General features: G+C 41.6%; 1 protein-coding gene across 6 annotated transcripts in view; it reads right to left on the bottom strand.

The window, feature by feature from the left end:
- Window positions 1-27,440, bottom strand: part of ICA1 (islet cell autoantigen 1) — a 111,299-nt gene that overhangs the window by 61,024 nt on the left and 22,835 nt on the right. For 3 of the 6 annotated variants that reach the window (XM_079785379.1, XM_079785380.1, XM_079785381.1), the window contains exons 3-6: window positions 27,088-27,253; window positions 23,601-23,673; window positions 18,366-18,489; window positions 14,028-14,226 (exon numbers count right to left, since the gene is read on the bottom strand). In XM_079785379.1, the coding sequence (XP_079641505.1) occupies window positions 14,028-14,226; window positions 18,366-18,489; window positions 23,601-23,673; window positions 27,088-27,253 (562 nt within the window). The remainder of the gene's footprint in view (window positions 1-14,027; window positions 14,227-18,365; window positions 18,490-23,600; window positions 23,674-27,087; window positions 27,254-27,440) is intronic. The other 3 variants (XM_079785383.1, XM_079785382.1, XM_079785384.1) reach the window with 1 other exon arrangement.

The following is a 27,440-nucleotide window of genomic DNA, read 5'->3' as shown; positions in this document are numbered from 1 at the left end:
GCTGGGTGGATTTATTCATGATGCTGTAGGCATTTTTTTTTTTAACATGCATATCAGGACACTCACAGTGCCAGACTGCTCTTGGAAAATTCCCTGTGTTGAACACGTATAAATTAATTCTCAAAATGATTTGCTGTGTGCCCACAAAGCAGCATGATCCCGAGTAATCAATTCAAGATATTAACTAACCGGAGGCTCCTTCAAGCTCTTTCAGTTTTCTGAGTCAACGGGGAGAACACTGAGGAAGGGGGTCGTGGAAACAGGAGAAAAGATTTAATTAGCAAGGTTAATATTGATTGTAGATGAGCAAAGTAAGTATATCTGAGTGTCTGCGGTATACAAATCTCTAGGCTCTAGGGCTTAAGCAAACGTGTGGAAAGTATCAAGAAGCAGCGTAATGATTCCTTTAGTAGGATTCCTGGGAATCAAGTGATTTTAAGGAGCTTTTCTATCTAATTCAAATTTTCTCTATTAAGAACACTTTAAAAATAAGAAATCTTCATTCAATAGACACATGTCTTCTTGAATGTCTGTCTTGTCAAAATAACAAAATCACCTTTTCTGATGGATCAGTTGTCATTGTGAGCATTGGCTATATTATGGTGATGTATGGAGAAAATATGTCTCCAGGTGTGATCCACAGACCGCAGCAAGGGAGTCGGGTGGGAGTTCACTAAAAATCAGACTCCTGGTCCCCACTACAGATCTCATAAATCAGCATCCTCAGGTGGGACCCAGGATTCTCCATGTCCAACTGGCTTCTCAGAAGATCCTATACTCAACTCAGGCCAGAAAGTCCCGCCCTCGGGGTTAGTTGGATGTGTGGGAAGATGTCCTTTATTATGGGAAATGGTGCAGGTGACCTGCTCACTTCCTGTGCCTATTCGCTGTAGGGCTTCTATGACTTTTCTGTTACAGGTAAAAACCTTTCCATCATCTACTGGCTTTCAACCCACCAGCCAACATGCAAGCAATAATGAGAATTAACTTATACAGCATCCTGGGCTGGGGTGCTGGCCTCCGTGATGTCTACCTTCCACCCATGAGCCTTTTATCATCCATTCCAACTTGAGGCCCTGAGCTTGAACTGTACTGCTGCAGATCTGGGCCCCGACCCCCAGGAACCCATGCTGGAGACCAGCCATTTCACCTCCCAAGGGTCTTCAGAACAAGGTGGACCCCGAGAAGTACTCAAGGCTGAATAGAGAAACATGACTACATGTTCAGAGGACAGACACACTGATGGGCTGGCTTGGTGAGAAGGAAATAAGACATCCAAATACTTTTTATGGGTGACCTTGGGGTCAGAGAAAATGAGTCCAGAGGATACAGAACGTGCTGGAAGGTGTGGCTGTTCCTTTAATGCGTAGCTGGGTCCCCACCACAGACACACCAGCTCCCACAGCCACTTAACAGGACACACAGATCTACTCATTAGATTAAGAGGCACTTGGGGCGGAAGCAGTGGGAAGAGCATTGACTTTGGCACCAGAGGACATCGGTTCATATACGTAGCTGGGGGTCAGTCAGTCGACTTATGGCACCTCAGTGGCCACAGCTATGAAATGGGACAAGCATTCGTGCCCTCACTGAACTACTGTGTGGTCTTGGTAAAGTAATGACTATGAAACAGCATTGTAGACTGAAGAGCATTTTACAAATATTGAATCAGAAAGTGTCTGCATTATGTACATATTTAAGTAGCTGCTACATCTATCTGCAACGCAGAATGCTAAGAAAATCCCTAGGCTGGGAAAAAATTCAAATATGTTAAATAGCTTGCATAAATGAACCTACCATATAGTTCACTGTGGAGCTTAAATCACTGCTGTTTTTGTATTATGAAAAAGTTTATACTTAAAAAACAGCAGTATTTTGACTTTTGTACAACTCATGTTTAGCATTCTCTTAAAATATGTTGTTCTTATTTTCTCCATTGAAGCATAAATGAAAAAGTTGATCAAATCTTCATTTTATTTCCAAAACCCTCTTTCCTAACATCAACTTCTTAATATCTACTTTACTTACACAGTTTATTAGCTGAAACTGAAGAATGGTGGGGAAAGTGGGGACATGCCAGGCAGAGAAGAACAAGTAGGTCAATCCGGAATACAAGAGGCTTTGCCCAAACCTAAAATACATGAAAGATAAGGAAGAGGGAATCTTACTCAGGAAACCTAACTATTGTCTGCCTCCACATCACTACTTTCAGCTGTTACTTTTTATTTTAAAGTGGAAGACATGCAAAAAAAAAAAAATTTTTTTAAAAGGTAAAGCTAGTCCTTTCAGCAGAAAATTAAAATTAAAAGCAGACGGAGGCCCGGGTAATAAGTACCAATAAAAGCTTTAGCTGACATAGCTTTAATTTACAAATCACTGGCTTTTCCTGGCAGGGCTCGGGGAGGGAGCGGGAGGAAGCATCGCCTACACAGCCTGGATGAGGAAGATATGGAAAGCTTTAAAATTAAAGATGCCTTTGACCTTTTACTCTAAAACACTTGATTTGTGGCGGCCGTGATAAAATTCCAGGGAAACCTGAGTATGCTATGCAGTCTCTGGAAACCCTATGTGCTTAGGCCTCCCAGTCGTATCTGATTTTGACAGGAATGCTTCGTTAGTGGGAGCCCCATCCATAATGTGTGCACAGAACGATGTGCGGCTTAGAATCTGCGTGCCTGTCCATTTCTTTTTAAACTCGAGCCTTAGGAGGCCCTTGTGAGTGTATTAAAAATAAACTCGTCATAAATAAATACTGGGAAGCCAAAGGGATATAGTTTGATTTATGGCAATTGATACTACTTCTCAGGAAATTTTAATGACAAAATTAGGGCTCACAGGAGCATAAATACTCCTGATTTCGTCTGTAAAACCTGGAAGGCTACCAATAAAAAGGAACTGATGAAACGGCTGGATTTCAGAAATTTAGCAGAAAACAGATTTAGAGAAAAGAGTGGAGAGGGACACTGCAGGGAAAGATTTTGACTGAGCATGCTGAATAGCATGAATGAGAATTAGAAGTGAATGATGAACACAGAACAAGTCATTAAAGCCAGCAGAAACCCTCCAAGTTAAGAGATCAAATGTCAGCCTATAGGATGCTGCGAACCCACTCAAAGGCCCTAGTGTGGGGCAGAAAATGTGGAGGCTGTTCCCTCTGCAGTAGCTGCCCTCTTCCTCTTTGATTCTTTTTTGGGAAAGGGTTTTCTCTACATTCTCACTGATGCAAAACACAGGACATGTTTCTTCTAGGAGGCAAGTGAGGGCGATGGGAAAAGTTATCTGCTTACTTTCTCACCTTTTCCCCCTGCAGGATAAGTATAACTATGCTTATTCCCGTTTTCTCAGAACAGTGAAGGCTTTTAAAAGCAACATTCTCATCCTCTTTCCTGATTTTGGTGGGTTTCCCTCAGGCGTTATTTTTGATCCTTTTATTTCTCAGCGACTTAACCACCTCACATGGCTCTCCCTGCTGATAGCTTTCAAAAATGACTTCATCCACCAACCTCCTCCATCCGGCTGCCCTATGACATCACCTTTGGAACTTAGCTCCCATCTTTGCCTCTAAAGCCTGTCTCCTCTATTCCCTTTTTATTAAAAACAACAACAAAAACCTCTCCGTTTTTGTCCACTTAAGAGTTTTCTATCATTATCCCTTTCCTTCTACCAATCTTATAGTTCTCATGCTAATCTCATTAATCCTCATTATTTTTATACATATTCTTTTAAGGATAATATATGCATATGGCACAAAATTTAAAAGGCACAAGAAGTCCTGGCTGGGTGGCTCAGTTGGTTAGAGTGTCATCCCATACACCAAAAGGTCTCAGGTTCGATTTCCTGCCAGGAAATGGGTTTGATCCCCAGTCAGGGAGCATACAGGTGGCAACCGATCAATATGTTTCTCTCTCACACTGATGTCTCTCTCTCTTCTCTCCCTCCCTCCCTCTCTCTTCCTTCTGCTCTAAAATCAATGAAAACACATCCTCAGATGAAGATTAAAAAAAAAGAAAGGCACAAGAAGGCATGCAGTAAAACTTCAACCTCATTCTCATCTCTTATCTCCTCTCATGGCATTCCCCAATCTTGTCTCCTGCCCCAGAAATAATTATTATTGCCAGATTCCCCTACTACTCCCCCCCCACACACACTAATTTAAGAAGAAACCATTTGAGAGAGAAAAATATCCTAAATGTAATATATTTTACTCTACTAGTTTCTTTTCAGCTTCCCTGTCTATTTGAGCAATTTCTTTCCCATGCATTAATCTGTGGGTTTTTCATATGGTTCTTCCTCCCAGTATGTGGGTATTTTCCAAGTCTCTTTGCCTGGACCTCTCTCAGAACATGATCTAATACCCATGAATGGTTTTTGCTTATGAGAATGCAGAGTCCCACCTCTAAAAGCCCAGGAAAAAAAAAAAAAAACTATTTAAAGGAACAAAACAGGAAAAAAAAAAACACCCTCTATCCCTCAATTTGTTTATATAATTAATCTATCTTGAGAAGTATCCCTTATTCCAATGTCAGCAGTCACCAGAAGCACCACAGTAAGGAATCAGCATCTCAATGACAATGGCTGTCTCAGAATCACAGCTGGGGAGTGAATTTAAATAGATGGATGGACAGATAGATGGGTAGTTGGATAGAGGGAGCCAATCAACTGTGAAGTGTTACCAAGCCCTAAAATCATATTTCATTTGATGGGAACAACAGAAGCCTGATTAATGCATGTGGGAATTTCATTTCAAAGTTATACCAATGGCCTTTTGAGGACCTGCTCTTCGTTAGGGCTCCTGAGTTCATGTCAAGTTGGTCGGTTTAAGATTTTAGGGCTCCTCTATATGGATTGTATTTATCTTGTGAGGGATAATGACTTCGTTTGGGATAATTGCTATATTATGAAACTCCTTTTTTTTTTTTTTCACTAGGGATCATTTTATTTACCTGGAATTGTCCTGAAAGTTTTATGCTAGAAGGGTAGCACACATACTTAGCTGTTTTCTGTTTAAGGTTTTACCAAAAACTCATTCAAGGAGGCCAAGTGAAGCCACTCTTTGGGAGAAGTGAGTTGAAAGTGGTGGGGAACTGTGTGCAATTTGTGAACATAACTTGGGCAACATGAGGACTGATCCCTGGCTAATTTCCCTCTTAGATGAGGATCGGGCCAATTCACTGGAGACCAAGGAATCAGCAAATATCTTTTTTTTTTTTTTTAGATTTATTTTTCAGAACTGTAAATGGAAAATACCAGTGTTCTATTGACTCATTCTTTTGATAGTTCAAACACTAAAGAGTGGATAGATTTAGGACTCGGGATAGGATGGGATTCTGAGCTCCATTGAGAGACAGGAACCCTATGAATCCAATGACAGTCTATGATTCCACTAAGGGGCCAGCACTGCTTGGGCCAGCACTTCTTAGGAATGCTTAGCTGGGGGTTCACAAAAATAATTCAATCATTTTTTTAAATGCTATTTAAACTCTTCAACATTTCTTAATGACAAATGAACACAGAACGCAGGTTTTTCCTAAAGCAATAGTGATTTAGAGCTTCCTTTCTGAAATATTAACACTCCATAGCCAATTTATAAATCCAGTCTGATGCAAAAGTGACAATTTAGACAACCATCAAATCATTCTCTTTTTTTCCTGTCACTGAAGAGTCTGGTTGCAAAGAAGAATGTATTTGAAGAAAATTCTTTCCAACTCTAATAAAAGTAACTTAGCGTATTATAAACCATCTGCAATTCAGGAAATGGTAGATATATTACTCCTATTTGAAATTAAATAAAATTCGCATTCTAAGTAAACCGTTTTTAAAAATGGTTTTGCCATTTAAAATGGTAAAAACCATTAAAAAATATAAGAATAGCATAGTGAGATGGCTTCCTTAAAGCATAAACATTTTAACATGAGAATTCTGGGCTAACCCACCAGGGTGCAACAACTGTCTTTTCTACTACATTCTAGAAGGTGGTAAAAATTGCAAGTAATTTATCATGAGAGAAGACGAGGACTAGCTAGGAAAGACGATATTGAGCTCTTAACCAAAAGGAAGAGGCTAATATAGATACGACAGACTTGGAGACAAACTAGAAAGATAGGAACTAGTAAATCACACTCCTTGGACACAGTGATTTTCCATATAACCGTAATCTCAGATGACACCTTCTTCAACAGCTACCAAAAGCAGACAGAGGCAGATGGAATAGTCTGTGGTTGCTGTGGAGGGGGGTGATGGTGGCCTGGGCACCAGCCATCCTTCTGACCCTGCAGCCAAAAGCACAACATGATGAAACATGGAAATAATGAATCCATCCAACAGGCTCTAGCCGCTGAGGCACCAGAAGCCTGTGCTTTGAGATGGAGCTGCTGGTATAGCAGCATTTTGATCTGGAACTTGATGGTTCTACTCAGTCAAACCTGTATGTTTTGTCCATTATCACCCAGGAAATTCTAGCAACCAGGCCTGCGTGTGACATCTAATACACATAAGTCTTCGGGAGAAAAGCCAGACAACCTTGCAAAAGGAAAAGTATCTTGGGCTGGATCTGTTCACCTTTCGGTAACTCACTTTCGCCCAGAGTCCACTCTGACACTTGAGAGTTGAGCAAGCTTTCCCCTCAAACGATCAGAGAACTCCACATGCGGACATTCACTATTTCTCTCAAGAGAGAAGCAGTCCTCTCTAACCCCCACATGAAAAAAAAAAAATCTATTTTCAGCCAACACATTAGCTTTTACAGTATTACATGTGCTTATTTAAAAAACCCACACCAGTGTTTACTATTTTTATAAAAATTAGATAATATAAACTGAATTAGTATATGTAGACAATACCTTCTCAGATGATGATAAAAGTCAAATGACTCCTTGCTTACAAAGCCTGAGACTCATTTTCAGTCAATGGCAGGATTAAATTTCATTCGATAATAAAAACATTTATGAGATGCATATCACGATTATATATTTGGGGTTCAAAGGAGGGTCTGGAAGAGGTATTTGCGCGCCATGTTCATAGCAGCACTGTAATAGCCAAGAGGTATGGAAGCAACCCAAATGTGTCCACTGCTAAATAAATGAATAAATAACCTGTGGTCTATATACATACAATGGAATACTGCTTAGCCTTAAAAAGGAAGGAAAGCCTGCTGCATGCTACAACATGGATGAACCTTGAAGATGGTATGTAAAAATGAAAAAAATCAAGTCACAAAAAGACAAATATTGCATGATTCCACTTATATGAAGTATCTAAAGTAGTCAAATTAATAAAAACCACGCAAGTAGAATGGTGGTTACCAGGGGCTGGGGGAGGGGAAATGGGGATTGGTTGTTCATGGGTATTAGTTTCAGTTTTGCAAGATGCGAACATTCTGGAGATTGGTTGTACAACGATGTGAACAGACTGACTACTGAACTGGGTGCTTAAAAATGGTTACGATGGTAAATTTCATTTTGTGTATCTACCATAATTAAAAAATGTTTTAATCCCCCAAACTTCTTAACCTCAACCTGTACTAGAGGCTCCTATAAGTCAGGGGCCAGCAAACTCTTTTCTGTCACGGGGCAGAAAGCAAATGTTGCCCTGTGGGCCACAGCCGTCTCTGACACAACTCCTCGGCGGTGCCAGGGCGTTATGAAAGCAGCCGCAGACATAAGTGAATGAATGAGTATGGTTGTGTTCCAATAAAAAAAACTTGATTTGCAAAACCAGGCGGCTGGCCTGTGGGTCATGGGTTCCTGACCCTTGCAAAAGTATTAGTCTCTAAATAAGAGAGATCCCTGATCAGTTTGTAAACACTACCCAAGAATGATGAGTGAAACATTCTTCTTTTCCAGGGTATTAGCGCAACAGCAACAAGACCAGGCTGACCCAGCAGGACCAGAACTTGCCTGAAGTGGGAGGAAACCACTACACTGACAAAAGGCGTGTGAGCCCTGCTCCCGCCTCCACGTCTCTACAGAGGAGCTTAGCGGTTTTAGAGCTTAATGATTTAGAGAAAGGATAATAAAAATGGGACAGCTGGAGGAGAGCGTGGTGAGCATACCTGTGTCTCCTTTAGTGGATGAGAACACTGCAACAGACTCACAGACCTAGCCGAGCTGTCACAGCTGCTGCAGGCAGGGCTGGGAACACAGTACAGAGCCATCCCAGCGCGGAGCTCATGCGCCTTCCTCCTCCCTATTTCCGACCAGGAGCCGCAGCCAGCCAGCCAGCCAGCCAGCCATCGGCTCTGCGAGTTATCTGTTTCAAGCATGCTACTCCAAATGGTCTTGGCTTAACCCTGAAACTAATTTTTTGCTATTCACCAAGTTCAGCAGGGGAAATTAATAAAGACACACAAAGCCCCAAAGGCCTCATCTCATGAAATTCAGACAGGAAAGCAAGGGTATAATTATTCGTTCCCTTCCCAATTGTGCCATGTGAAAATGGCATGTTTTTCCTATGGCCTTTGGGTAGTATAAAGAGACAGCAACCCAAGGGTGGGGTTTAGCAGCTAGATTCAATCTTCTTGGGCACCACAAAAAAAGCAGGCACCCTAGTTAAACAACCAAAATAAAACAAACAGCAGGCACACACCAAAACCCAACAAATGGAAATGGAGGGTTACGAAACAGCATAAAGAGGGTTAGCTTTACCAAAAGGAACTTGCACCTCCTCAAAGAACTCAATCCAGTGCACAGAATTTTAGAACTAGAAGAGACAGGAGCGATAACGGGGCAAGCCCCCCACCCCTTTTATGAATTAAGCAAAGCCCCGAGAGTCAGGATGCTGCTTAAGACAGATAGTATTGGTCCATTGCATGGACCCAAAGCTGAAATGCTCCACACTCACTGGACACAATTTGTTGGGGCGGGGGTCGGGGTCTCAGCCCGGCTCTGGGCACGGAACCAAAGCAGAACACTGGTTTAAGCAAGAAAGCCAGAAGGCCCAGGCAAGCGCGAGGCCTTTCTCACCGACCGGGGAGATGGCTGAGTGGGGACACTCCTGCGTGATTACTTTGGCGTCTCCAGCTCTCATGGGACCTGCCCTCAATTGCTTCAAGAGCCCGACCTCTGACAGAGACCAATGATTTCAGCCGTAATTAATGATACTGTCAAATTAATTAACCCATCTTTGTCCACAGGAAAAAAAAAACAACACAAAAAAACCTCTCATGTCAATACTGCTGTTTACTAGTCCTTGACCAAGCTCTATAGACCTGACATGAGGACACCACTGACGGATGTCCCTAAGAAGGCCCCACCCACTAAGCCACCACCATTTGTTACTAAGCCTTCTCCCAGGGACATATCCTCCGATGATATGGCTTTGGTGAATTAACAGCGCTCAATAATCGAACACTATTTTAAATAGAAGCCTGAGAATACGGGGCGCCATTCCCACTTTCTACCTGTTAGGCCCCCTCCTGCGTTATGGTGATGAAACACTAGACAAACGCTGCAGGGTTTCATCTAGCCACTTAATAAATGGCCCTCATTAAAACGCCAGTCCTCTTGCCCTTGTCTGTAAGGACTCCGACTCATGCCAATGCCCACGTATACATTTCCGTGTTATCTCTTCGGAGGGCTCGGAACTATTTTCTTACACCTAGCACAGCTTTTATCCCATTTAGAAGAATCACCCTCCATCCCGTTTCTGACTTTCAAGAAAAACAAGGCACTTAATGGACCGCAGGAGGACTCTCTCAAGGGCATCGGGCTGCAACAGCTCTCCTGTGAGCTCACAACGTGAGCTGATGTAATCGGCTACAAGAAGCTGGCTTCTATTTTTAAGTGATACCCCTTTACTCTGCCTTCAAAGGGCACATATATCACACGTTGTAACTGCCCATAAAATGCCTCCTGGTGTAGCCTCCTGTCCATTTCCCTCCTGGGGTGAGTCACGCTGTCAGGAGGGGCTTCCCACACACATGGGCCCCGCCCCGCCCACTCGGATCCAGCTACCATTTCCTATTAATTCGGTCTTGAGGAGAAGAGCTGCATATGGCCACTCTCCAGGTGTCTTGTTTATCACGGTACTTTTGAGAAGGAACAGATGACTGGCAGGGCCCTTCTTGAGGGTTGGGATCAAGCTTTCCCACCTCTTTGTATTTCCATCCCCAAATACAGGCCCTTACTAAACGCTTACTAATGCTGCTGCCCAGAGCTCTGTCATCTGGCCCATGAGCTTCACAGGGTCCACGAGGGAAACAGATGATTTACTTCATTGGCTTTTAAGTTTTTCATTCATCATTTCGGCCACGCTTAGTGTGTGTTCTTGAAAACGTTTCTTAGCATTTGGCTGGAGGTGAAAGTACACTGGATCTTGCTATTTGTTTATTTATACTTATTTTGCTCCTATCTAAAAAGAATAAAGAGCTTTGTAATGAAAGTGATGCTATGGCAGAGTCTGGGAAAGGTCAGAGCAGTGTATTCCTTGGGCTACTGCCCTCTTCACTCCACAGGCACCCCATGGTTCATACAAAAGCCTCCTAGCAGCACTCCCAGGCTCAATGCTTGGTCCTTCAATCCTCCACATTAAACTCTGAGTGAGCCAGCCCTGGCCAGTGGGGCTCAGTAGGTTGAAGTGTTGTCCCCGTACACCAAAGGGTGGCGGGTTCCATTCCCAGTCAGGGCACATACCCATGTTGGGAGTTTGATCACTGGTCCAGGCCTATATGGGAGACAGCCAATCGATGTTTCTCTCTCACATTGAGGTTTTCCACCCCCCCACCCCTCCTTCCCTCCCTCTCTTCCTCCCTCCCTTCCTCTTTCTAAGATCAATTTTTTTAAAAAAATCTAAGCTATGGAGAATACTGATTTAGTCATGCCCCTCCCCTTCTCAAACCCTTCCACTCCCTCTCAGCCTTCTGGGAGATGTCCCTCCTGGTTCAGCTCTGCTGACCTCAGTGGCCCCCTGGTCTGGGCACCACCATTCCCACATCCACGGTACCTTTTGTGCTCTGGTGCCCAGAAGTGCTTTCACCTTAAAGTGTTTATCTAAGTTGCGTCCTCAGCCCTGAACTCTGCCTCTGCTGTCCCTTCTCCCTCCACCTGGCTCCTTCGCACTCATCCTTCACATCTTGGTCCGATGCCCCTTGCTGCAGGCAACCCCTCGTGGGTGGGGCACGTGCTAGCTCTTGCTCTACCCCTAAGTGACTACACGTGACAGGAAGGCAGTGATCATGTCTGTTTATTCACTACTATATCCCCCACACAGCCCAGCATGCAGTGGGACTTCAGTATCATTGGTTGGATGAATGAATAGATGAGAGAATGCATACTAAAGACTACAGTTGGGGGATCCCATTTTTGAGGTATGAATTAGAATTCTGTCTCCCTGGAAAGTGTGAACTCAAAGAACAGAATTTATAGCAAAATACTACTTTGGTTGAAGAGTCCTCAGTTGAAACGTGATGGTGGCAGGAGGAGACGCTGGGAGACTAATATTCTCCACCCCACAGTGGACCTAAGGAGCCACCTGCAGCCTGGCCTCTCACCCTGAGGATTGAGAATTAACACTTTCCAAGAGATCAGTGGAGAGCTGTTTAGAATGAAATCCTAACTGGGACAGAACACAAAAGCTTGCTCAAAGTGAAATTTCATGCTATGAACTCCCAGCGAAGAGCTAATTCCACAATTCAAATTCATTCCAAAGAGGGCAGCAACCCACACGTGAATAATGCCACTTCTTACCTGCAAAACCACACATGTCCATTTCCAAAACATCTAAGGCCAGCTGCCTGTGCCGGGAATGCTGGGGAGGTTTGAGAAAACATGCTCTGGCACTTCAAATGCAGTGGCTGGAATCTGGCATCGCTATGGGTATGGACTTGGGGACTGGTGCTGGACTGGCCCCAGGTGATGGTAGTAAAGAGAAGCAGGCCAGCCCCTGTCCCCATGAAAGCCCTGCCTCATTAAATATATACTCACATCTGACTTCTTTAAAAAAAATTTCCCTAAATTCTAAGTACACCATGTTCTGCTATTAAATTAAATCCAGGACACATGGGACTGGGGTAAGGCATCACTTCAGCTCCTTCTTTATGGCAAAGAATTTTTTTTCAACCATATTCCCCAAAATCAACAGACTGATCACACTAAACAGTGGGTAATATTTCAACATTCAAACCAAATGACGAAGGGCTTGGTTTTTATTTCATCCCTCCACAGCTAGTAACCACCCTCCAAAACAAAACCAAATAAACACAATTCCACATGAACTTTTCCGGCCTTCCAGAATAATCATACGTTTACTTTTATTATCTGGCACATGGAAGGTGCTCAATAAATGTTCGTTGAATGAATAAATCACAGGAGAGGAATTACTATGAAAACGCCCTTTTAAATGTTATGTATGTTCTTCAACTTCCCTTTATTTTTTCTCTTAGGGAAAAAATGATGCATAATTTTCTAGGATTCTGACTTTCATTTCCCTGTCTGACCCTGGGCTAGTCACTTAAAACAGGTACCATTTTCTTCACCCATAAGATGAAATCTGTGTTTTGGTTAATATGAGATTTAAAGGATAGTAGATATAAAGCGACTGGCACCACACCATGCAGATAATGTTGACGTTCCCCCCTCCCTTTTTCTTTTTTTAACCTGTTTCATCTCCCATCCTCCTTCAACCCCAAAATAAAGTGTCAAAGACAAACCAAGTTACGTGCCTGATAAGAAAGTCAGGAAATCTCAAAGGTAGCCTGGGCTTGCCAACATCTAGTAGCCATCAACTCTTGACAAGTTTTATTTACTATTTCGGGACCTTGGATATTCTCCGTTATAGAATGAGTGTGTTTCACTAACTCATTTTTAAAGAATTTTTCAGTTCTGATTTTCCATGAGCTCAGAAGCCTGCCTTACCAAGAAGTTAGACGCTGCTAACACATTAAGGTCATCTGTGATCAGAAATAAAATGGACTCTGATTTCCTTCACAGAGAGGGATTCTATAGTACAAACCAGAATTGGATTTAACTTTTAAAAGAATGTGTATGAATCTAGTACCTAGGTCAAGAATTGGTGACCTTGTTCTTAAGCCACAGAAGATCCCTCCTCCCCTGCACCCCCACACGCATCCCCCATCCAACACATCCCACATCTAACCTCCTTCCTACCAGTGGGGCTTTCCATTCACAGCTCTGCAATGATGTGCTTAAAAAGAAATCTAGGGATTGTTAAGCAGTATCACTGACTCATTTGAAATGAGTAATAGGACGGTCAATACAATATTATGTCAAACCTAACATTTGCTTTATTTTTTTTTCTTTAACACCCAGAAATATATCTAAGTCCACCAAACAAAGAACCCAAGACTATGTACACAACAACAAAAAAAAAACCCCAAGGCTGCATTTTCATAAATACTCAGTGCATGACTGCCACCTAGTGGTGGATGTATCCTTGTTGGAACTAATCTCCAAAGCAGCTAAACTGACAAGATAATTTAAAAAAACAAGGAAACACTGTTCTCTGCTGCTCATAGTTATTTCAGGGAAATGTAGGAGCAAACCCATCTCTTCCGCTATATATTTTCCTCAGACAAATTTCTGAAGGGATCACAGATGAAGTCAATGCCACATTTTTTAATCCTACAACGAAACCCTACTGCTTCTGAACCAATTCACAAAACAAAGAAGCATTATTATTCTATTAATTTTAATATCCATTATTAATTAAAAGGGGTTTCCACAATAGTCTGTTCTCACCTTCCAGTTTCATTTGATCTAATCATGATTTTTTAAGTTATGCATGAAAAGGCATTTAAAAATGACAGCCTTACCAAAAGTGCACATTATATGAAAATCTGACTTCAATTAGAACCAGTAACTAAGTCCCAGCAGTTTCCAGCTGTCTCTTCACTTGTATCCTTAGAGAATTACATATCACATTAATTGGTATTCTGTCACATAAAAAGACACCAGTGATGATTAATTGCATCCTTGGTGCTTTTGAGTTCTGTCTTCTTCACTAGAGGGATTCAAATCACACCTCATTACCTTCCAGCAGGTACCCTTTTTGGTAACCCTCATAAAATCTCCTACCTTCCTGAACTTCTCCATTTGCTTGTAGAGGTCTGGATCAAGCTCCTGTGACACGTCCTTCATCCATAATAATGCCCCTCTGTATTCAGTCCGGCACTGCTCCATGCGGTTCACCGTCAGCCAAGTGTCCGAGATGGCCCGATGCCGAAAAGTCTCCACTTCTTGGTGAAATCGACACAAAGGATTTCGCAAGGCCAACCTAGACCGAGGAGAAAGCCACCATCTTGAAACTAAGCGGGCTAGAGATCTGAATCCTTGACAACTTACCAATCTTCAATACATGAGCCTAGAACAGTTACATGAGCCTGGGACATTGCTGTAGAAATGTTTGAAGTATAACTGAAATGTAGGTGAACTGATAAGTCAACCAGAGATGATTAGCCATGTACTGATCTCTTAGATTACTGTTACTTAACTGTTCTATTTAAAAAACTAAGTATTTTCATCAGTATTGTTGGGGGTGGCCTCATGCCTGGGCAAAGAACACTTGGAAGCTGGAACCAATCCTGTGTTAATGGCGAAAGGTCAAGGAATAACCATTTCCCCTGTCTACTCTTGGTCCCTTCCTGCCTGCTGCTCCTCTGAAGCTTGGCCCTGTGTGGAGGGATGGACCTGTGTGCGATTAGGGTCTCCATGGCTAGGCCATTCTGAGTTACACTCCAAAGGCCTGGCATCTGCTGCTTGTTCCAATAGTCAGAGAATGAAGCCCAAACAGAGCATTTTCAACTGGTCTAGGAGCGGGAAGAAGTGCATGTACTGAGGGTTTACTGTGTCAGGCCCTTTTGGTAGATTCTGTGATTTGATTCTTACGAAAAAAACAACAAAACTTAAGGATACTACACTAGAAACGAATGTATATTATACAATGAAGTGGGTGTAAAATAATTATAATATTGGCTATAACATACCATCACTTATTAGGAAAAAAAAATAGTGCTTGATGCATACTAAACTTTGGATAAAATATTTATTTGCGGGGAGAAAATACTGTCCCAAATAGTAATGTCAGATGAATCACAGTCTTTAAAAAAGTCATCTGCATGAAGTTGCAGGGTGAAGGTTCAAAAAATAAAAACAAGATGAATATTTAAATTTAAATGCAAACTTATCTAGGTGGAGAAAACAATGGTGTCAGTGAGCTGAAGTCAGGACTTGGCTGTTCCATCGATGTCTATAGTGCCTGACATGTGTATAGCACTCTAAGATTATGGATACAGCAATAAACTGTTTAAGAAAAAAAAAATCCCTTTCACTATTTCCTTTATTTCTCCTTTTGCCTATGAAGCACTGCTTTTACATATTCAGCACTTTTTTAAAAACAGCTTGCTCACATCATTCTACCTAGGTGTTGTGAGTTGTTTTCAAAGACATATTGTTGTGCCATAAAGTAAGCCTGTGCTTTATCAGCACTGGGTTAAATTTAATACTCACCATTCATCAAATTGAATGAGCAGTTGTAGCAATGACTACCAAGTAAGTCAGTAAAACAAATGCCGGTGTGAATGTTTATAAAATGGAAGCCCTCTCTTGAAAGTGCGAAAGGGTTGCCCTAGCTGGTTTGGCTCAGTGGAGACAGCGTCAGCCTGCGGACTGAAGGGTCCTGGGTTCAATTCCAGTCAAGAGCACATGCCCGGGTTGTGGGCTCCATCCCCAGTTGGAGGCGTGCAGGAGGCAGCCGATCAATGATTCTCTTTCATCATTGATGTTTCTATCTCTCTCTCCCTCTTCCTTCCTCTCTGAAATCAATAAAAAAAATATTTTTAAGAAAGGGATAAAGAGTCCTCAGCTGGCCCCCTAAGGATCCCATTTATTCCTGGACTCTTTTTAATCTCTTTCCTTGGATTTTGCCACTTTTCCTAAACTGGCTGAAAAAGAGTCTTGTGGATAAAATATTCTCAATTTCTTGAGCTGTTGGCAAGTTGGACCCAAACTTTTGAAGATGTAATGACATGATGATAGAGATTAATATCTTGAAGAAGAGAAAAAGGCATATAAAAACATTTCATTTTCCCCTGTAACCTACTTCCTATAAAATCAGAAAGGCGAAAACCTCTTCACTTGTGGTACGAGGGACTGAGTCCAGACCAACGGAAAACTCAATCACCGGGACCATCAAGCTTCAGTGAAAGGCTGACCCATGTTTTCATTCATAGCGGGAACAATTAATAAAGTGCCCAAAGATCAACTCCAAAGGCATTTATCCTTGAGCAGGTAAAGGTGGAGATGATCCTGCCCAAATAGTGCACAGGAGGGCTCAGGTGAAATGTAAATGGCACGCCTAGACAATGGAAAACTATGCTATGGGTTTCTTTTTTAATGTATATATGCACATAAAAAATGTGGTTAGTGTTATTTGATCAGAAAAATCAATTTGCTAAGTCATCAGTATGCAATACTATACAAACATTGTATGGTAGGATGCTGTTTATATTGAAAACAAATTCGGGCACATCCCAAATTATGTCCATTCAAGGACTGAGACTTCAACTTCATGAGAGTCTCATGTAATCCTCCGACTTCTCCATGTTCAGAAGGACTGGTTTGGATGCCCTGTGCCTGGTGAGCAGCTGAGTGCCATGAAACCAGAGCCCGCTGCAGACCGCCTTCCAAACTGCAAAGTTGTCCAAACTGCACTCAATTATGGATACAGGCAGATTGCTGGTTTATAGTAGTGATGCTTTCGCATATCACTTGTATTGTTCTTATTGATTTCTTTTACTGCTTTTATCTGTATCCAAAGGTTTGATTATATAAACTTAAGGTACCAAATGTGTGCTGTGTGAGATAATTCTGTATACACGTATGAAAGGGTATCACTGGATAGCCATATTATAAAATAACTATGTAGCTATGGTAGCTTTAGTAGTAATGTGTCCAGGGATTCCATTTTGTTTCTCATAAATGGATGTTCACTTTGGCATGCAGGTCTACATAAGAATTTTCCCACTGAAAATTAGTAATAATTATATGATTAACACATGAGAATTCATGAAAAATTTTTCAAGAATCAATTATCCTTGTCATGCTGGGGAAAGTGTATGACAGAAAGCATCAAGAGGTTCAAAATGGGTCGTCTCTCTTAAAATTGGACTTGTTTTTTTAATTCTGTCCTTTTGGTTTTTCTCTGTTTTAAAATTTTTTCTATAATGAATAAGTATTATTTTTATAAGGAAAAACAGTTATAATAAGATTAAAAGGTGCCATTTAAGATGATAAGGAAATACTTTTCTTGGGAAATGGGGGTAGAGAACTATAAAAAATGGTTTCGTTCCATTAGGAAAGTTGGCACTGCCCACAAGGTCAGGGTCCAAATGTCATTAAGAAGAACCAAAATGCGCAGGAGCGGGACCACTGAAAAACTGACCTTTCCTACCCACTTTCCTTGGTTTGTACAGGAACACTGGTGTGCATAGGCCTGCTCCTGGCCCACAGGGAGAGAAAGCAGTAAGAAGACATCAACAGGAGAAGAAAATGTTGGACAGGCTGAGTAAGTGACATTTTTGTAGCCTGAATATTTTTGGAAACTACCTCTAAGCTTTATTTAGGCATAATCATGCCTAATAGGAGTGAGTGACATTTTTGGAGGCTTGTCAGTTACTAGGGAAGGAGGAGGAGAGGAATGTCAATTTCTCAGACACAAAGTGCAACTGTCTGCAGGGGTTCCTGCTTGTTCCACACAGATCCTAAAAAGGAGTCATGGATGTGTTAAAAAAAGAAGTCACCGACCTAGCACAATTTCCTCTGCACCAGAGCTTCTCAAACCTGAACGTGCCTGGAAGTCAACCGGGGATCTCACTGAGATGCAGATCTGGACTCAGCAGTTCTGCGATGGGGCCTAGATTCTGCATTTCCAACACCCTCACAGGTGGAACTGCTGATGGTGCTGGCCACGGTCTGAGCAGAATGGTTCAGGGCGCCTTGAACAATACTGATCTGAGTTAATTGGTCCACGGAGGGCAGAGACGGAACCCTTCCACCTGGTCTCATTAAGCTCCTGCTTTGATCAGCTGCTAGAAGGGGACCAGACTGAGTGCTAGGAGCAATGCTCAAGGTCAAATATGAGCCTAGGGCAGCCCTCAGTGACTGATGTATAAAATGCCCCCTAGAGACCAGAAGAGATATGAAAAAGAATTTTTAAAAAATGATTAATAGGGAGTGGAAAAATCATATCTGTTATCTTCATCAGAGAATAAATGCAAACAGACAAACCACTGGGGACAGAACAGCCTGTCAGTCCCAGGCAGGAGCCTCCTAGAGAACACTGGGAAATCCCTCTTTGTAAGTGGGTCCCACATTCTCAGCAGATCCCCCAACAGAGCCCCGAGGAAGGCCACACACCTTTGCTGGGAAGAAAAGCAGAGGGCCTTGCCTGTCGCTTGCATCATTTTTCCTGCTCTGGTTTTATCTTGGAAGCCCTGGGATCGGAGAAATTTTCCCAGTTCGTTTTCTTCTTGAGACAAGACTGGTGAAGAAAAGACCAAAAGGAGCCGTGAACAATGAGCATTTTTACCACAGAGCGAAGGACAGAGACAAATCCCAAGGTCCTCTCTCCTCTAGAGTCCAAGCCGAGATGAAATGAAACCCAAGTGACAGGTTACAAGGTAAGCTCCCCAGCCCCTCCATTTAACTTTTGTGCTGTTCTTCCATTTACAAAAACGAGGGATCAAATTCACTTGAGTACATCTGTCAGTGCATTTGGTGCCCTGTAATCGGAACCAGAAAATGACCTCTGTACTGAAAGGCGAGCCGATAATGTGCTGTTTGGAGCTGAAATGAAAAAGTTAAGTTTGTCAAGGATGACTGTGGGAATCTTCGGTGGCTGCCTACAATGGAGGGTCAGTTTCCTTCTGCTTTTCTCACCTGATGACTTTTTGATCTCTGCTTTCTGAGTTAGCAATTCAAATACTTGATCTGTGACCCAGGTTTTCGGTTGGTGGTAGGGATGAGGAGCGAGGGTGGGTAGGTTGATGACTTGGTGAATTTTTAAATGCATGCAGAGCTAGAATCAAAATATGATCCAGTGATGCCTAATCTTGGTCTTATTTTTTTTTTCAGTTGATGTATAATTGACATACATTATATTAGCTTCAGATATACAACATAATGATTCAATATTTATATTGGTCCTTATATTTAAAGGTAACCTCAGCTGACACTATTGGTGAGCTAGTGACTGGCACAAGCTTTCTATAGATTGATTTGGCAGTAAATATGTCTCTTTTGACACTGCACTTCTGTTGCGAGTACATCCTAAGGAAGTAGTAAAATGAGCACAAAGATGTATATGCAAAGACAATCACAGCATCGTGAGTTATAATAGCAGAGCACTCTTTTTCCCTATAGTGGGGATGGTTGAATCAAACACAGTGCACCCAACCCAGTGGCCAGTGAGCTGTTATGCAGCCCCTGGCCCCAAATACACACTCACCAACAGCTGAGCAAGGAGTGACACTGAGCTCCCTGGAGAGCATTGTGTCCAAACACAGCGTTTGCTATGGGCATCCTCTGAACACGACCACTCTTATTTCACATTTCTGGATTGATGCTTTTACACATCACGTGTCTCTAAAACTGCCTTTTAAGTACTACTAGGATTCCGGTCCATATTGATGAACCATTCCGATTTCTTTGAGAATGCCCCCGTTTCTGACACAACCTCTCCGAGAATGGCTACAGAATGTTAGCCCAGAACCACAAATACAAAGGTGAAGGTCAAATGCTCTATTCTCCCTTATTAATTTGTGACTGTGGTTTGCTGGAGACATTCCAGAGGAGGAAGAGGCTTTTAGAATCCATTCTTCCTGAGAGATGAATGACTACCTCCTTCCTCTTCTGTCTCTCAAATTCAAGTTCATGGTCAAAGTCCAGCTCAACGGCTACATCCTCCGTGAAGTGGTTGATCCCTATTTCTCTATGTCAGCAATGCCCCCTCAGCATCTGGTATCAGAGTGTTGGTAGGTGTCTATTTCCCATGAGAATCTAAGATTTCTCAGGACAGGGACCTCATGAAAACCATGGCTTTCCCAGGAAAATGCTTTAATTGGGGAAACTGGATTAACTATAATCTTTCCCCTTGTTATCCCTGTACACTTTGTTTCACTTTAAATGCTTATCTGATATTTATGCCATGGTTCTACGTAGCTTTAAAAAATTCCTATAAATATAATAAGGTTTTTTTTTTTTTTAATGTGTTTTCCTTTACTGATTTTTAGAGAGGAAGGGAGAGGGACAGAGAGATAGAAACATCGATGAGAGAGAAACATCATCAACGGGCTGCCTCCTGTATGCCCTCCACTGGGATCAAGCCCACAACCCTGGCATGTGCCCTAACCAGGAATTGAACCTCGACCTCTTGGTTCCTGGATCAATGCTCAACTACTGAGCCACACTGGCTGGGTGAAGTTTTGTTATTTTTTTAAAATACCTTTTATTCCTTCTTCTCTTCACTTACTAATGTGAGACTCACTCAGTTCCACAATGAATTTTTCCCTGTGGAGAGAAATTTCACATTCGTGTTCGTAATAGCATGAGGCTACTGTCACCTTTACCTTGAAGCCTCAAGTCACATACAAACGAACACACTTAGCTTAAGGCTAGGAAGAAACCAATTCATGGAACCTGGATGATTACATGGTTGGTGAAATGCACTCTTTCCTAAATAAGCCTAAGTAGGCAGAAGCATTTGAAAAATCATTTTTTGTTACTTGGTGCACTTGAGGATTGACCTTGGGGTGGCAAACAGTTTTCATTTTGAGAGCTAGACTCTAATTGGCAGTGTTGCTCAGAGGGCAGTGGAAAGAGTTTGAGCCGCATCAGGCTCCAGGTTGGATTACTTTGTGATGGCCATCATTTTCTGAGAAGAGATGTTCATTCTTTAATGCTAATGTTAACAATTCAAATACTGCAGTTAATTTATAGACATTTACAATTCTTCTAAGGTAAGAAATAACTCAAAAGTTTATACTACGTTCTCATTTTCCTAGGGTTTAAAAATTCAGAGACAAATAAAAACCTATTTATATTTAATTGCTAATTAGATTTTCAGATGTGCCCTAAAAAGGCAACTAAAGAACTATAAAAGCAATTAGCTTGGCAGCATGAATTCACGCAGCACAGGGTGAATTAATTTATGGATGATCTCAGAGAAATGAGCAAGGCACACGTGGTACCTGCTCAGAGGAAGCTTACGTTCAAGCAGCAGGAGATAGAAAATAAAAAAATACGGAATCGCAAACTCAGTACCAGAGAGAGTAAAAGAGATTTGTGGCTGCTTTGGACTGGTAGTAAGAAGGTATCTCTGAGCAGGTGACCATGAAGTTTCCTCTGAATGACAAGAAGGGGCCACTCTTGAGAGAATGAGGGCAGGGACACTCCCCATAGAGGAAACAGTAACTGCAAAAGGCCTCAGGACACCTGGTGGATAAGGACAAAGGTGGCTTAGAGGGGCGAGTGAGGCCGATCATGTAGGAATTTATAAGCCAGGGTATAGACGTTTGGATCTTATTGTAAGCGCTACGGGAGGCTTTTCCGCAGAGAAGCAATGTGTTCCAGTGTACATTTTTTTTTAAGTTTTAATTTTTAAATAATTTTAGGCTTATGGAAAAACTGTCAGTGGAATACAGAGTTCCTCTATACCCTTTCGCCAGCATTAGCATCTTACATGACACCATGGCCCAATGATCACAAGTAGGAAATGGACACTGGTGAAATACTAGGGACCAAACCACAACCTTATTGGAATTTTACTAGTTTTCCCATTAATGTCACATTTCTGTTCTGGGACCTGATCCAGGATCCCACACAACACTGAGCTGTGGTCTCCCCAGCCTCCTTCCCTCTGGGGTAGTTCTCTGTCTTTCTATTCTTTGACGACCCTGATGCCCTTTAAGAGTACTTGTCAGGCATTCTATAGGATTTACCGCAATGTGGGCTTGTCTGATTTCTCATGATGAGAATGGGGTTATGGATTTTGGGGAAAGAAACCACACAGGTGGAGTGCATGGTACGAGTGCATAGTATGATATCAACACACATTCCACTGGTTATGTTCACCTAGATCCCTTTTGTGGATGCTGTCAACTAGATTTCTCTACTGTAAAATTATTATTTTTTCCCTTTTGTAATTATTAAAATTCTTAGGGTTGTGGGGGGGGGGGAAGGGGGGTATACACGAGACTATGCAAATATCCAGTTTCTCCTCAAACTTCCATTCACGAATGATAACATCTTTCAGTGCAGCCTAACTGCCCTGATTCTTATTGTGTGTGGTGTTTGCCTACTGAGGATTTTGTGGCTCCCTCGTTCTTTCCATATTTGTTAACTGGAGTTATTTTATGAGGAGGAGCTGAAACTCCTCCTTGTTGGTTTATTTCCATATAGATTTTATGGGTATTTATTTTACTTTACAGGTTATAATCCAACGCAGTCCATTTATTTTGTTGCTCAGATTGTCAGAGCTTTGACCACTGAGGGCTCTGGGAGCCGACCTATTGCTCTGTGACTGCGGTGGAGACAGTGGGCTGGAGGAGGCACGAGTGGAGGCAGGGAAACCAGGTAGGAAGCTGATGCAGCAAACCGAGAGAGTGATGGTGTGGGCTGAACGGAGACAGAGGCAGTGAAGATGCAGAGAGGACGGAGAACCTGAAGGTGTTCCGGTGGCCAATGGACCTGTCACTGAGACCGACGGAATGTAGGGCGTGGTGGAGGTGTGTGTCCTGTGCCTTGTTTTCCTCACTGCTCAAGACTATGGAGTCACAGCCCTGGAGAAATCTTCGCTCCTACTTATTAAGCAGCGGCACTGATGATTTACAGGATTCTACATCTGAGTCCTAGGACTTTGTACTTATCCCCAAACCGTCTTAATAGAAGATTACTAATGAAGGAAAATGACCAATTATTAATTAGTGACTATTGGAAAGGTGTTTGACAGCAGTTAAAAACAGAAAAACATCCCAGTTAGTCTCATATACAAATTGTACGATTAAGTCACCTACAAATGGAAATATAAAAACATACTAATGTACAACTTGATATTTAGCATTTCAGAGATAACATGGTTGGTAACGATTTTAAGATGGGATGACCATAGGAAAGTCTTGTTCCCTAATAAGCCAATATCCAATAAAACAATGTTGGCCAGGAAGCACTATCAATAAAACATTGTCAATGAATTAACTGTACGTGCCTTCTCCCTCCATTTGGTCATTTCAAAAACAACAAGATTAGAAATAAGAGAGCCAAGGCAATTTAAAACACCCAAACTTTAAAAATGGAAAGATATAAACACTGACAAAACTTTTTATAATTAGAAAAAGAAATGGCATATATTTAATTATGGGAGACCCAATATAAAATTCTCCTATTACGGTACTTGCATTGAAAGGTAAACAGCCTATGTAAAGGATTTCTGATAAAATTATTAAAGGCCTCCTCCCCACCACTTAGAGAGCAAAGACAAACACTCCTAACCAGCAGTTTCTTTGTCTTACTTCCTAAGCACATGCAATGATACAGTAAGGCAAAATATCCCATTTTTTACTAATAGATCAATATTCGTACTTATGGTATACTTACAACATATTCTCTTTTGATAGAGTACAATTGCTTTAGACAAGTCCAAACAGGTTCTCTGAATTGAGTGAAACAGCTGCAATAAAAATACAAACAAAATGCTACATAAAACAGAGAGCAGTAAAATAAAAAAATAATTACACTCAAGATAACCTAGTGTTTGATTTGCCCACTAAAAACAAGATCATGTGACCAAGTGTGCTTGGTGTCATGTGGCGGACTCTACAGAGACTGTGATCAAAGCCTTCCGGTATGCTCCGATCGTCTGTATTTATTGGAAGTCATCATCTCCGCAATCTAAATTAAGATCTGCAGAACGACGATTTCCTCCAGACAATTGAAATAATAGCTGAAAAACAGAAATCCTAAGTGAAGGGCCCAATTAGATGACTTGGTAAACCAGAGACCCAATATTCATTCGTAATCTAATTTATTTCTTTTACCACTTGTGGTCTCTCTTAAAAATGGAGAATCTGTCAAATAAGCATCGTATTTAAAACATGAAATTAGCTTAGTCGGTGATCCTAATGTCCTCTGTGGCATGCTCAGACAACTCTATAAAAAGCAAAGAGAAATCAGTCAGCTGCATCTTGGGTCTGGTTAGAGGACATCTGGTAACACGAAGCTTGCCTAGCAGCCCCATCACTCCCTATTTTCCCAAATGATTTCGTAAAATACACGGAGAAGAAACCGAGTGCTATGCTCCAGCCATCACAGAGGAAGTGAAGGGGAAAGCAGGTGGGCTGTGCTTTTAACTCATGGTGGACCTGGTCTTTGCTTCAGAAATGGAGACAGCTCAGGAGAAGATAGAAGAGATACTTCACACTTTCGCCACCAACCCGGAGGCCAGGCCTGGGATCAATGAGAAAGCCTGGCAGACAACAGGCAGGCTTTCCTGCTCTCCCGCTGAGCTTACTGCCCTGGCGATGCAGCAATTACGTCCTGGTATTAGAAAAGCCCTTACCTGTTTTAGTCAAAATGGATGACCTGCTTCATAATAATACAACCACATTAATAAAAATGAAGGCATAACGTGTGTACTTAAAAGATTAAAACTATTCCCAGGGATGCTTACTATCATAAAACTTGGACACAAAGAGTACAAATGTTACTAAATCTCATTTCATTATAAGGCATCCTCTCTACCTGTGTAGAAAAGAAAAACAACAACAACCTTTTACCTTCAAACAAAATAGAAAAAGCAGTTTGAATTCTGTGCCTGAACAAATGCTTGATATCAGTATTCTGGGTCCCCAACCAGCAACACATATCAACTCTCAAATATGGGGAGCAAGGAAATTCAAAAAGTACGTTCAGGATCTGCTCTGTTGTCAACTGTTCACGTTTTAAAAACTGCAGTATACATTAAATGCGGTAAAATGCACGCCTCTGCAGTGTTAGTTCTGTGAGTCTGACAACTGTACACGCTCTAGTAACCACACCCAACAAAAGAGGAGAAACATTTCCACCATCTGGTCGGTCTCTGCAGGGGCACCCACTGAAAGGCTTCTCTCAGGTTAGTGTTGCTTGTTCTTGTACTTAGAGCTATTTTTGAGAAGATGATTTTATTAACAAGCAATTTTGACAAATATTTGAACTTAGTGCAACATTTCTACATTAACTTCCCAACAGATTGAAATGCAATCTGACCGGGATTTTAGCTTGGCACACAGCTTTCTGTTTTTTAGGCCTGCTCTATATGGATAACCGTGTAGGACCACATCAACATGGTTTGCACATTGTTTTCATATGTTTTATTGATGGTTGATGGAATCCAGTCTCTCTATAAACATCAACATCAGTATTAACACTTCTGCAACAGAAACCTCTATCATGTGTCAAATTATTAGTCATAGCTAAGTACTTTGGACACTCTAAGCCTAGGACAGCAACTATTTTGATAAGTATAGTTGGTTGTGTAAAAATGCCCCTGCAAGAGTCTAAATATAAATATAAAATTGTTGTGCTGTGTTCAATGTATGAAGAATTAACACAGTAAATTCCTTTTTGAATGAGGCTTGTATTTACTAGGGTGTTAAGGAGAGAATCCTAAAGCTATAAGATGTGAAAAGCATTAGCAACTTACAATTATTTCAACTGTATTCAGAATACTAAAATCAGAATAGATACCTCCTGGTGGTACTTTTCTCCATTGATGCAATCTCCATTAGAACATCCCTATCAAACCCAGCTTCTATTTTGAACAATTCCAATGACAGAGGGAGGGTTGGGAACTAATATTAATTGAGTTTAACATGTACATTTATTTTGTCCATGGTTCCTAAATGTGTACTGTGTGACTGGCTGGGGGTGCAGTGGAGACTAAGGCGGACATGGAATTTGACCTCCTAGTGGAGGAAGGATAGGCAAACCAATCAACCCTTGAGATAATTTCATGAGAGATGAGTACTATGCATAGTGGCCCTGGGTCTGGTTCTACCCTCAGATGCATAGAATGAATTATCCCTCTTCCACATGACAGACCTTCCTATACAGTTGACAACTAACCTGTCTCCCCTTAGCCCTCTCTCTGTTCTAATACAACCATGGCTTCCACCATCCTGGCCTCCTCCTCGGAAAGCTTTCTGAAATCTTGAGCTTTTTGTGTGAGTCCCATTAAATGTTGAGCTCATTAACTTAGCTTACATATTAAATCCGGAGATCACTTTGAAGTCTTTCAGGTCATGTAACATATTTTTCCTCTCAGAGGCCTATCATTCACAGAAGTAAACTTTTTAAATTCTAATATAAACTACTGGCAGAATGTCTAAGAAGACAGGGAGTTAGTGGGCTTTCTACCAGTTATATTGGTATTCCAGGATCAATCAGATATGAATTCAGCATACTGTATTATTAACTAGTCTAACTAAATATCTGCTTTGTGAATTCACTCTAGAATTTTCCAGGGTAGGATACCAAGCCTACTAGACTCTACTTTATAAAACCAGTTGTACATCCTTTTTTAAAAAAAATTTATTTATTGTAGAGAAAGAGGAAGGGAGAGGGAGAGAAGGAGAGGGAGAAGGAGAAACATCAATTGGTTGCCTCCCATATGCGCCGACCGGGGATCGAACCCTCAACCCTTCAGTGCACAGGACGATGCTCCAACCAACTAAGCCACACTGGCCAGGGCCCTTTTTTCTTTTTTTTTAAATGTAAATATTTGCCAGACCCTAGTGTTGATATCACTAGCAGTGGTTCTTTAATTGCATTAATGTTTCTCAACAAACATTTACTGAGAATTTACCACATTCCATGCATTCTAACTAAGTGTAAAAAAAACCCTACAAATTAACAGAGTCATATGGATAGTTACACGAGAATTTATAGGTGTATGTTTGTTTGCTTAAATAGGCTGGGATTGGACTGATCCCAGATTTTCCTCGTGAACTGGTTGTTTGCAATAGATTTTCAAATATAAGCACGCCTATGCTTGCCCAGGTGAGTCACTCTAGGACCCTGACCAAAGCAGGGTGGCTGTGCTGCTCACCTCCAGCTTGGCATCCAGGTCTGCGTCAGAGGCCACAACGTGTTCATCCTCCTTCTTCCCCGTGGCTTTAATAAAGGCCTGCTTCGTTTCCCAGTACTTCTGCTGCATCTTATTCACCACGGACTTGTCCTGAGCATACCGATCCTGCAAGTCCCAGGGGTAACTGCTAAAAACATTGAAAGAGCTATTTTACTCATGACTTTCTTAACGACTGAGATAGTTTCGTGTGAATGAACTCACCTAAACACTAAATTATACACTTACAACATTCATAAGCATATAAATACTTCCTTTATGGTTATTACACCAAAAATGTCAATCAACTCTGACTCCAAAAGCTTAAAAGTTAGTGA

The sequence above is a fragment of the Cnephaeus nilssonii genome, assembly GCF_951640355.1.
Source record: "Cnephaeus nilssonii genome assembly, chromosome: 12".
Classification (NCBI taxonomy): domain Eukaryota; kingdom Metazoa; phylum Chordata; class Mammalia; order Chiroptera; family Vespertilionidae; genus Cnephaeus; species Cnephaeus nilssonii.
Note: the sequence above shows the minus strand (reverse complement) of the source record. Positions and strands in the feature narration are given on the sequence as shown.